Source organism: Cucumis melo, chromosome 4 (genome assembly GCF_025177605.1).
Source record: "Cucumis melo cultivar AY chromosome 4, USDA_Cmelo_AY_1.0, whole genome shotgun sequence".
Classification (NCBI taxonomy): Eukaryota; Viridiplantae; Streptophyta; class Magnoliopsida; order Cucurbitales; family Cucurbitaceae; genus Cucumis; species Cucumis melo.
This window is the reverse complement of record NC_066860.1, coordinates 33,414,971-33,430,456: the sequence shown is the minus strand read 5'-3', so window position 1 is coordinate 33,430,456 and position 15,486 is coordinate 33,414,971. Positions and strand designations below refer to the sequence as shown.

The following is a 15,486-nucleotide window of genomic DNA, read 5'->3' as shown; positions in this document are numbered from 1 at the left end:
CAAAACTAAGAATATGAAACTTAATTATTAATGAAGAAAAGTGCAAGACATTATTAAAAGAAATAATAAAATATCCAAAGACTAAAACGGCTACCTCTGCTTACGTTCACATTCAAGATTCAATCAGCTACTATACTACTCTCTTCCATATAAACATAAATAAATATTCAATCAAAGACCTACTTCACTCACACACACACACACATATATACATGTATACATATATACATATATTATATATTTACTGAGTTTTTAAAATAAATAAATAAATAAATAAATAAATAAATACCCTCTCGAAATGACTAAAATAGCCCTCACATAGACACAAAAGCTTCTAGATCTTATAATATAGAAAAATCCCTGCGGTCGATTCACCATCCGTGCACTTATACACACACACACATATATATATTATCACACACAAAACAAATATTTTCCCCCAAAAAGAAAGGGAAAAGGAAATAATAATGAAAAACTCATAAATTTCCATAGTGAATTGAAAATCTTCTAATTCTCATCAGTGAAGGACTGACTCCGAAACCGCCCATCTTCACGGCGGCGATTGCAGAGGAACCGAAGGGAGGGTCTTTTTTTGTGAAAGTGGTTGAAGAAGAAGAAGGTTGGGTTTTTTTTTTTTCTTTTGAAAATGAAGCCATCGGCGAAGCCGATATCGAGTCCAGGTCGGACGGAGAAATTTCCGCCGCCATTGATGAGGTTTTTGAGGAGCAATGTGGGGAGCAAAAGCAGAGGAAGGTCACGTGCTAGTCCGATGATGTTCATGAGAAGGAAGACTAACGCAACCGCCATTGAAACTCAAGAGCCTTCATCCCCTAAAGTCACTTGTATCGGCCAAGTCCGAGTTCGTCGCGCCACCACGCGCCGCCGAAAGCGTTCTGGTACTCCTACGCGCCGTCGTCGATGTCGTTGGACCCGAGCTGCTCTGTTTTGCCCCTGTTTTCGAAAGAAATTCAAACCCAATTCTTCTCCAATTTTTCAGAGATTGGTCTCGTTTTTTCAATGTGGGTTCCGCCGGAAACCCAAAGTTAGAACAAATTCGCCGCCGCGGGAAACCCCCTTTCATGGCGGAGTTGAAATTTCAAACACAGAAATCCAAGTTGTCGCCGCTGTCGACAACGATGAAGAAGAAGAAGAAGAAACCGCCGAAGCGTTGATTTCTTCAAATTCTTCTCCCCCGAAGAACGCATTGTTATTAACGAGATGCAGATCTGCTCCATATCGATCGACATCATTAGCGAGTAGATTTTGGGGGTCTCCTTTGAAAAACGAGGAAAATCAGGAAGAAAAAGAAGAAGAAAAAGAAAAAGAACAGAGCACAAAGCCCAACAATGGCGGAAAAACAGTCGAGATTGAGAAACCCACATCCCAAAGAGCTTCAGTTTCGGATCAAGATCCGAGTGGAGGCTTAGAATTCGAGGAGGACGAGGAATTTGCGAAGAACATTGACGAACATTCCATTCCAGAAAGAATCGTCACATCAGCTAATATTAAACGGGAAAAAACAGGGGAAGAAGAAGAAGCCCTCGGAAGCTCATCTCGGCCGTTGATTTTGACACGTTGCAAATCGGAACCGTCGAGAACGGCGGAGAAGATGAATCCAGAAGTAGGATTCTGGAAGAAGAGAAGGTTGGGGATTCCTGATTCTTGCTTACCAAACAATTTATAACAATATAATTATTAGCAAAAACACCACTTTTAATTCTTAATTCCTTCTTCTTCTTACTTCAATATTCATAGTTTTTTTTTTCTTTTTTCATTTTGGGTTTTGTATAAATTTCTCTATCTCTAAAGCTATGGTAGAGAATCTCCATAGCAAAAAGAAAAAAAGAAAAAAAGAAAAAAAAGCTATGATGAAGAAATTGTGAAAATTTTTTAATTTTATTATTTGCCCATGAAAATCTAGAGCTTCTATATTTAATGCCTCTTTCTTCTTTATGTACATGCATTGCCATGGCACCATTAATATACACTTTTTCAGACACAGACAATAACTTTTGGCTTTTTTAGTTTTTTTTTTTTTTTTTTCTTTTAGTTTCAAAAAGTGTTTTTTGTGGGGGTCAAATTGCAAATTTTGGTTCTTAATAAAGTTGGGACAAAACCTAAAGTCTTAAGTTTTTTGAAATGATAAAAACCAAATTTGCAATTTCTTTTTGGATTGGAAATTGAATTAAATGTTTGTTTTGCTTTTGGTTATTTTACAAGTTGGTTGGTGTAACTTCTAGGAGTGATGGAATGGGGAAATTTAAATAAAGCATCTTTGGATACTCTGACTGAATTTATTAATTTATTTGTATATTTTGATAGTATTAAATTGAGTGGAAAAATAGAGAGAGAGAGAGAGAGAGAGAGAGAGAGAGTGAGAGTGTGTATTCCGTCTGACCCACCTTCCCTTTTATTACATTTTTCATTGGTTTCCTTCACATGTCTTGTCTCCTTAACACTCTTTCTTTCCTCTTCCTTCTTCTTCACTCAATGCTTCATTTTTCACTTTTTTATTATTATTTTACTTTCTTTTCTCTTTCTATTTCTACACATTTTGATTCAATTTTCTACTTACTAATCATTCTATTGCTTTATTTTTTGAAAAAATGGAAGTTTTTGACATCTTCTATAACAAAATTTATTTTTATACTTCGATTAAGAAGTAAGAAGTTTGAATCGCTTGATTGTGTCTAAATCTAATACTGCACTGTTAAATTATATATCCCATCCATAATTATTTTAGTACTAGGTTTTAAGAAACTCAGGCAACTCATAGGCAATTTTATCCCCCTTTGAATTCTAGTCTTAGAATTGAAATGTTGTTTTAAGGGAACTTTTACTCTCCCGTAGTATAAGTAAATACATCAATTACCATCACGTGATCAGTAGTTCTATTCTCTACTAACACAGTTGATAAACTGGAAAACATGTAAGAACATATTTGTCAATTCAGATGTAACTATGTAGATAAGATACTCATTATTGTCCCAAATTGTCTATGATAGACTACACTAGTTAGTGTTATCTTGTTTCTAACTTAAACAAGACAAAGATTGTAAATATGTAACAGAGAAGAGAAGGAATTTAGTTGCTATCAAATTCCAACAAAACAGAAATTTAAAGAGAGGTACTGTTTGTTTTGCAGAAGTAATATAATAATAATAATAATAATAATAATAAAAAGCAAAATGGGTTGCTTTTGCCCATAACAAAAAGATACTGAATTGCCTGAGGAGTATAGCAATGCAAGCAATTGAGCTAAAAGCCAACAAAACAAAATAGGCAAAAGGCTAAAAGCCGAGTGTTTTATATCAACATTTGCCTGTTTGGACAGAATCCACAATTATGTTGATGGAGACTTGAAAACAATGAATCCCATAAAAATACAGAAGGCGGACAAAAGATGACTTACTTCCTTCAGTAAAAGGTAAACCCTTTTCTCAGCTTCAATGTTCTCTAGTGTTCCACGTGATATTCAAATAAGTATTGGCCCCCATAAGAACATGTCTTTTCCCTAGTTGACTAACATGTTTCTTGTCACAAATTTGTGAGTGAGTCTATTCCTGTTCAGAAATGAGTGTCTTGTAATCTTCTTAACACAGAATTTCACACACTCAATCATGCAGGAAAATTTCTATTACTCCCTTATGATATCAAACTCTTTTTGTTCACACTATAATTTGGGACCCTAAACTAATGTAGGTGAATCTCAATCTATTTTTAAAGTATGCTTCATGCCATGCAGTGCAATCTCTCTCCTGATCTCTAAAGTCTAGAATCTAGCTATCCCCACCTTTATTGAAAGATTTAAAGTCCAAAAAAAAAAGAAGAGAAGATGCTAACAGTAAAAAGGATTGAGTTAAGGCTATTTAAAGATGGAGAAACAAAAAACTTTCTGGTGTGTACCCAAGAGAGAACAGGAGAAGAATAAGTAGAAGTGTCAATGGTACCTTGAGAAAAGAGCCCAAGTAATATGAGTTTAAAACTCACAAATCAAGTTCCATTTCTGAAGAGTTCTAAGACAGCAGATAAAATAAATAAAACTGTTAAACAACTTTCTAGGCAGTCTATGTAGGAAAAACTTTGAAAAACAAAACGTTCTACAGAGAAGGAAACCTCGGGAAGTTAAATTTTTTTTTTTTATCATTTTTCTTTTCTGTTTTTTTACTCTCCAGGTGCAGACACTCCTTGCTTCAGTCTTTCCCTCTTCATCTTCTTTTTGGACACTGGCTTTTTCTTCTTGGGAGGGAGATTCTTCTGTGCATACAAGTAAAGTGCATAGTTCCCTACTAGGAAAGTCAACAGCAACCCACCAACAAGAAGAAGTACTATTAGTGCTGGATTGAATCCTTTTGCTTCAACATCATTGATCACATTTCCCTGTTCACTTGTAGAACAAACAATTAATTAACCATCACAATAAACCCACCAATATCAAAATTTGATGTTTCCAAGTAACAAAACCACACTCCATCTCATATTTTTATAAGTAATGACTGATCAATGATTTCGTGAGGGAATTCTTCAATTACTAATGGAGATACATTTTCCATAATGTTAAGTCACAGTTCGACTATAACTGGATTTAACACTAGGGCATAGACCAAAACAGCTTCGCTTCTTCATCATGTATATCAAACCTAGATAAACCATTTGCGACTTCAAATTAGTTCTCTACAAAATAAAAAATCATTTCAAATATCCTCCAAACTTTATGATGATTGGAGAAATTGCAAAGCACTTTAATCACAAGTTTCCAACCCAATAGCTTGAAATTCCCCAATTTCAAACAACAATTCGCCAGCAGGGTTCATCTTTCCCAAGATTTTTTCCCCATTGACAAATTCCATCTCTAAAACCAAGCTTTCACAAGCCATACAATGCATACGCCAAGCAACCAGAAGCTGAATTTTCATCCTTTACAATTTCAGCCAACAAAACAAAACAAAATTCCAATCCATACCGGCACTCCCTAACCAAATCACCGCCCCACCAGATGAAATCAAGCTTTCAGAATTAAGAAAAAGACGAATCTCGACGTACACTGATCGATCCAGACAATCAAATCGAATATACAGGCATTCGAACCCGGAATCAGAAATCAAATTAAAAGGGAAAAAAAAAACAGATCTCGTGAAATTGAACGCAAAAAAGCAAGAAACCAAGGGCCGCTCGACAATCATACCTTGCCATTGGCTGAAGCCATGCTATGACTCAAAGCCGGGTAGATCGACCGGCAAGAAGATCCAGAATACCGGCAATTGTAGGGATCAGATCGACGGCAAAGGGTTGACGATGTTGAAAATGTCAGCGAGATCTAAGAAAAAAAAATGAAGATTCATATAAATCGGCGATTTTGGTCCAACCGAGTTCCTGCAGTTTCTATGGGCCGCTTATTTAATCGTAATGGGCTCGTATTCTCTCCTTTGTATTGTTAATATTTTAAAATTAGTTTTTATGTCTTATTTTAGCTTATGGATTAGTCAACAAATGGGATAATTATTATTTATTGGTCTTTGAGTTTTCAGATTTTTTTTTCAATCCTTATTTAAAATCTAAAAACAAATATAAATTCTATTAATAGAAAAAGTATTTTAACTGAATGAATACTTTCATGTATTTATAAATATAATAAAATATCATGTACGATAAGTACTAATATCTTTATCAACCTAGATACATTTACCTATCGAAGATAAAAAGTGATATTCTAGTTTCTTTTAGGGGTCTTTTCAAAAATATAACAAAACGACAATTTCAAAAAAGGAAAAAATCTCATCAACTATGTTAAGGTAATATATTTGGTTCACGATCATTTATATTTGGTTAATGAAATCTAAGCGATTTACGGTTGTTTAATTTGATTGCACGAGATTAGCTAAACGATTATTTTAATATTCATTTGTAATCGTCATTTTTTCCCAGTTTTCTATATATTAGTAAATCTTGAACAATCAAATAAAAAAAATTAAAAAAAAAGAAGAAGAAAGACGATGGAACAGAAGAATAGGGAAGAAATGAAAAAAAAAAAAGGAAGAAAGAAGATGAAGAGACAAAGAGGGAAGAAACAAAAAAAAATGAAGAGACGAATAGGGAAGAAGAAAGACGATGAGAGAGGAAGAAAGACGAGAAGACAAGGTTAATTTCATGAGATTTGTTATACAGACCGTAAATATTTTACAGAGTTGTTATATTTGTGAAAGTCTCCCTTCATTTTACTATATTATTTGAAAATAGTTCGTTAAAACCTAAATAATTCGGTAATTATTTTACTTTTTGTTTTTAGTTTTAAAAAATAAAGCCTATGTTTGCTTCAAATTTACTGAGTTGAGTTGTTGTCGATTCCTAATGCTTTTAAACCAATTTTTTTATAACTGGAAAAAGTAATTTTTAAAATATTGCTATTGTTCATCAAATTTAGCTAAGAATTCAACTATTTTACTTAATAAATATTAATCCTATAATAAAATAAATTTAGAAGATATGCTTAAGTTGGATTGGAAATTTTGTTATCCGATTTCTCTTTTTTTTTTTTCTCTCAATCTTCTACCATAATCAAGTGCAACAATCAAATCCTTGGTTTTTTTTTTTTCCTAAAGAATAATTTCTAGAAACTATTTTTTTCTATTTCAAGTCTAGCTATATTTTGAAAACATAAAAAATAAGATATTAGTGGTCAAATAAGTTTTTGTACAAAAAAAAAAAAAAAAATTGGTTATCACCTTTTTTTTTTAGTTTTTAAAAGTTTGTTTGGTGAAACAAAAATTAAAATATAAAAATTTAGAGGTAAAAGTAAAATTTAGGATTCTAATTCCAAATATATTAAAAAAAAAAGGAGTTATCATCACATAAACGTGGAGTTTTCACGATGTATCCATTTGTGTTAATGGTTGAGTACATCGATAGGATAGCACTATTAGTATAGATATGTATAGATGTTACAACGTCCATAATGTGTGTGAAAAATTAAGTAATGAACAAATTAGGCATCTTAGGTTTAATAATCAAAACAAAACGCATTAGAGATAATTATATATTTTAAAATAGGTAGTAAAGTAAATGGTTCAATTAAAAAGAAGAAATAGAAGTTTCGAGCTTCGATTGAGTCATTGACCGACTAGACACTATCTCCTCAATTTCAATAATCTTCGTTTGATATCTACAGTTTACTAACTGCGTCTAAAAAACGATACTCAAAATTGAAAAGTATGGTCCCATTTGGTAACTATTTGGTTTTTTGTTTTTTATTTTTGAAGAGTAAATTTACAGACACAATTTCTACATTTAAATTTATTTATTTGTTATCTACATTTTATAAATATTTTTAAAATTAAAGTAAAATTTTGAAAACTATAAGAAGGTGCATTTTAATATTTTGGTTTTGTTTTTAGAATTTGGGTAAAAAAAAAATGCACATTTGTAATAGGAAATGGAGAAGTAATAAGTTTAATTTTCAAAAATAAAAAACAAAAAACAAATTGAATTTAAAAAAAAAAGTTGTTTTAAAAATAGGAATATTTACTCTACTTTAAATACTAAAAAAAAAACCGAATGATTTAGAAGGTAGGATGAATGTTTACTCTACTTTATATATTAAATATTAAAAAAATGAAACATTCATAGAACTAAGATAAAATAGGATCGTTTGAGACAAAAGTTATCTATGACTACAATAACTACATATTGCTACAGTAATACTATTTCAAAATCTCCAATTAACTAACTATATATATTATTTTAAAACATTATTTTAAAACTCCTAATTTACTGTCGTTTTTACTATTTAACCTTCATTGTTTTTCATTCTTTACTACAAAATTTATCTTTTTATTATTACAGGACGAGCTAAAAACAAAATATCGTAAACTATAGCAACTATGACTAACGTAGAGTGGGTTTGAAATACTTTGCATAAGGCCCAAGTTTACCATATTGGGCTTGAGAAAAAGCCCAATGATAGCTAGGCCCATTCTTCCAATACAAAAACTAAGGGAGTGATTTATAAATGCATTTGAGAAGTTCAAAACAACCTTCCAAATTCTTTTTACCCACAGATTGACTTCACATCATAACATATGAATCCATATTATTTATTTCTTTAGATGATGACTAATTTACTTTTTAAAAAATAGAATAAACAATTGGGAATTCCCTTTAATGGAGACATTATTCCCACTTAAGCAAGCAAACAAGTTGTGGAATAATGCAATCACATAATGCCACGTGGCCCATTATCCTAGATCAAATCCTCAACCGCCTCCACTATGAATTTAATAAAATCTCTAATTCCTATTATATTACATGGCACACAATCAACCTATTCATTATTACCTTTGGATTGAAATTTTCTCTAAGCAAAAGACAAACATTAAATATCCCACTACCCACTTTAGTCAAATAAAAAGAAATTCTAGAGAGACCCATCTTACCAAACTTTAAGATCACGAAAGAAAAAAAAGGCTCAAACCTATATCCAAAAACAACAGTCTAGAGGGGTGAAAATATTGAATAATTTACCTACTAGATGTTCATGAATAGAAAGTAAACTTTTGTTCAATCTATAAGTAAATTATAAAAATCGTTGTTTTTATATATAATTCATGATAAGATTGCAACATAATGATTATAGAAACACCTCTAATGGAAGCCCACAGACCTGTAATGACAGGTTAGTTTTACCAGTAAATAACTTGTTTAAAATGAAAACAACACCGCGATCAAACGCCCAATTAATTAAAAGAGTAGATTGGAGAAAAAAGTTATTTGAATTTTAACTTAGCGGCCATTTGCATGAATTATTTGATTCATGTTGAATGCTTTTATATTTTCCGTCGACAAAAAAGTCTTCCCTTTTCCAATCAATAATTCATCAAATGTTATGCATATATAAAGTCCTTTTAGTACAATATCAAAAGAAAAGAAAAGGGGAAGAAAAAAAAGTTAAAGATGTGAAATAAATAAACAAAAACATGGAGAACATTGGAATCACTTTCAATTATCAAGAAAAACAGAACGGAACATCAACAAACTAAACAATTTATTTATATATATTCACAAGGAATATAAATAATTTAGAAATGAAGTTACATAATTAATCACTTAAATTGATTGATAGAAGGACTAATGATAAATAAATATTGTTAACTTATTAAAAAAGAACATCCACTTAGTTACACCAGCATTTCCCCTTCTAAATATAATAATAATAAATAACCTAAAAACCTATATATATATATATATATATATATATATATATATATTATTGAAAAGGGGTTAGGTTAATTTTGAAAGCAACTATGCACCAACAAAACAAACCCTAAAGAGAAAATAAATAAATAAATAAATAAATAAATGAAAAGAGGGGAAAAAATATGAGGCCCCACCATCTAACTGAGAATGCTGGCTGATGCCTATAGTTATTGTGTCATACATTAATTTTAAAAAATAATATTGGATAAGATTGAAAAATACAATAATTTAATTTTTATGTGAAAATATATGTACCGTATGATGAGTGGATAATGATTCAAACAATGGATGGGTTTCCCACCGTCCGATCGTCGAGTGAAATTAAATCCTCCCCTTTGAAGCTATGCTCAGAGGAGGAGGAAGTGGAGATGGCTATCATGCCGTTGAGATCGGACACGCTGTCTTGTAGAGTGAGAAGCAAATGAGCGGTACTGAAGCTCGTTGACGGTTTAGACCGAGGCACGATCGGAATCTCCGAATCACCGATTAACATTTGCACTACGCCTCTCATTGTGGGTCGGGTCATTGGATCCGGGTGAGAACAAGCTAACCCAACTAACAAAACTTTCCTCATTTCTGATTCCTCAAACTCGCCGCCCAGTCTTCCGTCAGCTGCCGTCAACAACCGTCCTTCCCGGTGTAAACTCCAAACCCAGTCCACCAAATTACTGTTGGCACCAAATTTTCCGCCGCCGCCAACTGCGGTGGTCTCTTTCTCAATCGGCCGTCTGCCACTAGCCACTTCGAGAACGACGGCGCCAAAGCTAAACACGTCGGTTTTTTCCGTAGCTCGTCCGGTGAGGAGATATTCCGGCGCTAGGTAACCCATTGTGCCAGCCGCGACGGTGGCGTCTGGGGATTTATCGTGCTCTACTTGTCGGGCTAATCCGAAATCGCCTAATCGGGCATTGAATCCTTCATCCAACATTATGTTGCTGGTTTTAACGTCCCTGTGAATGACTTGATTTTCACATTCTTGATGCAAATAGGCTAAAGCGGAAGCGACGCCCAGAAGGATTTTTCTCCGGTGAGGCCACGGCAGCGGTGTTCTAGCCTCGAATAGAGCTTTATCTAAACTCCCATTTGGCATTAAATCGTAAACGAGTAAAATTTCGCCTTTCTCGTGACACCATCCTTGAAGACGGACTAAATTCCGGTGGCGGAGAGTTCCGATGATTGAAAGTTCAGATAGGAATTCATTTTTCCCTTGTGTACTATGGCTACACCGTTTCACCGCCACAATGTCGCCGGTTTCCGGAAGAATCCCTTTATAAACAGTCCCAAAAGCTCCATGGCCGATGATTCTGTTCGAATTGAAGCATTTGGTGGCGATTTTGAGCTCCTTGTAAGTGAATTCCTTAGGCATTTTGATGATTTCTGAAGCGAGGGAATCCGATTTTTTAACCCGCTTGATCTTTTTGGAATATACCCAAATTAACGCGCCGGCGAATAATGCTAGAACAAATGCCCCCGCCGTCACAACTCCGACCACCGCGCCAGCGCCTTGCTTGCAGAGCCCATTGTGGCAGGACGTGGACTTGGAGTTCTTTTGCGTGATGGAATCTGAACCGGATGGCGGTTGCGACGGCGGCGGTGAACGAACGACATTTGCCGTTGGGTTCATCAGCGTCGTCGTTGGCGGCGGCGGAACCGACCCTGATGACGAATCTGAGTCAAATGACGACGTAAAGCTCCACCAGTCCACACTGTGAACTTCCGTACTCCCCTGTGTCGAACCGGAAAATCCAACGTACATAAAATCGTTCAAATACGGATCAAGGTCGAGATTGAACGACATTAGAGGTTCTGTCGGTTTCAAATTCGAATAAGAAACAAATACTTCGAAGATCCGAGCCGACCCGTCGTATTTAATCCATGAATTCACCGTATCGCCGCTTTTAAGATCGACTCCAATTCCCTGAAGATCTTCAACCTCTAACGAAACCATTTCGTTCAGATCCAATCCCACATGGTTTCCATTAATGTCCTTAAATTCCACGTCCATTAACGTATCAAATTCCACCGCCACGAATCCCAATCCCCTCTCGTCAGCCAACCCCAACAACCCACCAGCGCCGCCGAGCGTTTCAGCGTCCGGGGATATAACAAACGCCAAACCACCGCCGATCGACGACGGGTTGAGATTAGTAATGGAGAATGAGAAAAATGTGGAGAAACTAGCGAGGTAATTAATCCCCGGCTGTCGGAATCTGATAGGTTTAGCGTAAAGGACTCTACCGGAGCCGGAATTTGGGACCGCAAGGTCCCGAGTGAGCCTCACGCTCCCGTTGTTCAAGTGGGCATCGCCGAGTAGCTTCAAACTACTGAGTTCAACAGTGCCGAAGTCAAATTCGGCCGCGGCAGCGACGGTGGCGATGAAATCGACAATGACAGTATTGGAAATGGAAAATAGAAGTAATGTGAAGGTAATTGATGAGAATATTGTAGAGAAATTCAACATCATTGATATCAAACTCTGTTCTTCAAACCCATCTCTGGTTTTTCCTTCGCCGGTGAATTGAGGAAGACGATGATGAAATCACGGGGAAGAGAGAGAAAACGAAGAGAGGGAGAATAATGGAATTTTCTTTGGCTTAAAAACGGACTAAACCTCAGCATACAAACAAGGAATACTGAAGAGAATCCAAAGAGAAGAGTGAAGGGGACAAGTGGACTACCGTTCTGACACGTGGCCATCCACAACGGTAAATTTTTCGATGATAAAGCAAACTTTGTTTTTCTTTATATTTTTTTCTTCGTTTCACACCTTTTACAGAGTGGACGGTTTTGTCGCACGTGGCTTTCCTACAGCGCGTGACTTCCACGCTTTAACCTTTTGTGTATACTTAACCACAATGTTAAGCAGATTTTTATCCTTCATTTTGTGGTTAATATTTTTCTGACAATATACCTTGGGATAATCTGATTTTTATTTGATTCTTAGATTCCAAAATAATATATTCATAAATAAGTTTGATTTTGATTAGAATGTTATAATTGTATTTTCAATATTTGAATTGTTTCAACATGGTTTCTAATTTTTATATTTGAACTTTTACATTCAACTTTTTCCTAAAGTAGGTCTTAGTATTTAGAATTAGGTCTATTAATTAATTTAGAATAATTATAAAATAAAAAATTTTAATTAAATTTATAATAAGTAAAAGAATAAGGAGATTTAGTTAATTTAAATAATTAAAAAATAAAAAATAACAAGAAATAAAAAGAAATTAAACCCAAAACTAAAACTTAGGAGAAAAAGTTTGAATTTAATTTTAGATTTAGCAACGAAGTATTATAGTCCAACGTATTCGTTTATCGTATTTAGTGCATGTTGTGATTAAAATATACTGCACCAAATTTATTCGAAAAGGACCATAATTTGTAAATTTCAAAACATAATAATTTAATAGGCTCCACATGATGATTTGAAAGTCATGACAAAGTTCTCTTTATTAAAAAGGGATAATTGTTGAAGATATTGAAACTTTTACACAAAGCTACAATAATAAACCATATATGAAGTCTTCAAATAATAATAATAATAAATAACATTAAATTATAAGGGTTGGGATCGAAAATTATTTCCTTTGAGAAAAAGAAAACGAAATTGAAATTATTTTAATTTTTGCATTATTTGTGCCAATTATATATATATATATATATATATATATATATATATATATATATATTATCAAGTTATTCCAACCTATAATTTTCTTCATCCCTCTCGTGAGTATCTAAACAATATGTCAACTAATAATTTATATAAACTATAAGTGTGAATATGGTCAAGTTGTCAAGTCTAACACCCACTCCTAATTTCTAACAAAACAAGTGATTTAATCGTAATATATATATGTGAACAATGTTAATATCTACGTACATATACATACATTCCAATATTGTTTTGATAAAGTGATTATAGTTCAACTAACATATAACAAACAAAATTTAGTATGTATAGTACGATTTCTATTTGTCAGTGAGAAGACTTCCTTGTTTGATTTTGTATTTTGGTTGATGCAAATTAAATTTGGACATAATGTCTGTAACCGTTCAATAATGATTTTCTCAAATATAATAGATTCAACATAGATAATTTATTGACAGCATGCACACAACTCAACTAATATACGATATGTGTTAACAATCATATATATGAGATTCAAATCAGTTAGCTTTTGTTATAAAAATTATAGAGTAAGATTTAATGATTTTTCTTATAGAGTTAGAGGCACGAACTTAGTGATATATTTAATTCTTAAAATATCTATAAAGGTTAATTAGTTGCATAGTAAATTTCCGCTCTTAATTTGATGAGATATTTTTGCAGGATAGTATTGAAGATCTCATCTGACGGCCATTTGATTTTTTTTAACTTTATTTTCTTAAGAGGGAATGAAGCCTACAAATATGTATTCCATTCATTTGTTGATCATTTTAGGAGTGTTTTTAAAATTGATCCAAAATTTTAAAACAAAAAAGTATATATGTTTTTAATATAAAATAGAAATTCTTACCGATATCAAAATAAATTGAAATATTTACGAAATATAATATAATAAATAAATAAATTATAAAGAGTAGACAATTTTTAGTTATATTTTATAAATAATTTTAATTTTTTTGTACTATACTTGAAGATGATCCGAAAACAGAAAAAATGTTATTTATTGAAGTACACTTATTGAAGAAACTAAAATTGAGTGATAAGGTTTAGAAACCAAATTATAATTTTAACAAAGAGTGTTTGTAAAAATAGCAAAAAAAATTATAATAACAAACCTCATATTATTACATCTTTAAATTGCGAAAGTAACAAAATGGATAATCGATAATCGTATGATATATTTAATTATTTATTAAAAAAAATAAAACAAAAATGGAAAAAAAAGAGAGATAGGGACAAAATAGTCAAACCCGAACAAATCTGTTACGTTTATTCCATCTTTCGAAATTTCTACTAATAGGTGACTGACTAATGACTAAACGAATGAACTACCGAAAGCGGTGTCGTTTTAAAAGAGGCGTCATATTTCACAATCATCTTTGCTCGTGAACACGTGGGCCACCGTTCGATTATTCATTTTCACTTTTCTTTCGGTCCTGACCCGTTTTGATTAGCGGCTGAGATTTGATGATCAGCGCATCATGATAGGATAGGATAGGTTGTGGTGGTGCTAATCGTAGGGGATCGGGAGGAGATCTCGAGAAGAATGGGGAAATGGTGATGACTAGGATTTTCAAAATCGGTGTGGGTCCCATGGTTTGTTAAAAATGCACGAGACCTCTAATTATGTGAATCTTGACTAAGTTTGATCCTACGGTCCACGTTTGTTGATTTTTCTTTTTTTTTTTCTCAATCGTGGAGTGCTTTTTAAGGCTTTATTGAAAACCCAATATATATATATATTTTTTCCATCCTGAAAATCACTGTTTTATCTTTTAAGCATTTAAGAAAATAGGAATTATTCCCAAAGCTTTCTTTCCTTTTAATTTTACTCCACTGTTGGTTATAAGAAAAACATAGATTATCTATTCACAAGACAACGAGGAAAAAGTAAATTGATAAAATATCCTTCACATCATTAAAAAAGAAATAGGAAGCTTTGGAAATAGTTAATGGAATAGCGGTAAAACTAGCTATATATCTCCCTAAAGGGTCCACTGGAAGCCCTTGAAGTGATTAGGGGCTCTCCGATCTTCTTTCTAGCTTTAGCCATGGCCCCTCCCTCCTTCCCGTTGTGGAATTTGATTGTGTTTTAGTTCACCAAATTCTTTGTTTAGTGCCCACACTCAACCAATAGGGAGGTCTACTAACTCACTCATGCAATGGTGTTTGACGGTAGTCATATAGGGTTTGTTATGTTCATCCATCTTCGTTTTTCTCGAAAGATGTTGGGGTTGAAATTCTTTTGATGTTTCTAGTCGATTTTCCTCTACTTGTAAGGAAGCTTGGACCGTGAACTTTTCCTAATTCTTAATACAACTTTCCTAAAAATCAAATAATAACTCATACTTCACTCATATTTAAGCTTAATTATTTTAAAAAAGAATTTTTGGTGTTTGTAAATTTAATTTTAAAAGAATAAAAACGGTTGTCAAACATTTGTTCTAAAAAAATTTCAATGTTTTGTAGTCAAACATGCCTATTACTTATTACTTAGAAATCCTAATTAAGTTCCCTAGAAAATGTAATTAAGTTGGCATGAGATGGCCCCACAGAAATAATTA

At 33.2% G+C, this 15,486-nt stretch overlaps 3 protein-coding genes across 3 annotated transcripts; 1 reads left to right on the top strand and 2 right to left on the bottom strand.

Annotated features, from left to right (window-relative positions):
* Positions 1-304: 304 nt before the first annotated feature.
* On the top strand, positions 305-1,945 carry LOC103486466 (uncharacterized). The gene has a single exon (XM_008444443.3). The coding sequence runs from the start codon at positions 647-649 to the stop codon at positions 1,682-1,684; it is 1,038 nt and encodes a 345-aa protein (XP_008442665.2). The 5' UTR covers positions 305-646; the 3' UTR covers positions 1,685-1,945.
* Positions 1,946-3,974: 2,029 nt separating this feature from the next.
* Positions 3,975-5,410, bottom strand: LOC103486467 (DNA-binding protein S1FA-like). Its single transcript, XM_008444444.3, has 2 exons — positions 5,186-5,410; positions 3,975-4,380 (listed from the first exon to the last, which is right to left on the bottom strand). The coding sequence occupies exons 1-2, from the start codon at positions 5,204-5,206 to the stop codon at positions 4,165-4,167; spliced, it is 237 nt and encodes a 78-aa protein (XP_008442666.1). The 5' UTR covers positions 5,207-5,410; the 3' UTR covers positions 3,975-4,164.
* A 3,977-nt stretch (positions 5,411-9,387) lies between these two features.
* LOC103486472 (L-type lectin-domain containing receptor kinase VIII.1) lies at positions 9,388-12,135 on the bottom strand. The gene has a single exon (XM_008444448.3). It carries the CDS (start codon positions 11,711-11,713, stop codon positions 9,527-9,529), a length of 2,187 nt encoding a protein of 728 aa, XP_008442670.2. The 5' UTR covers positions 11,714-12,135; the 3' UTR covers positions 9,388-9,526.
* Between the last annotated feature and the right edge of the window lie 3,351 nt (positions 12,136-15,486).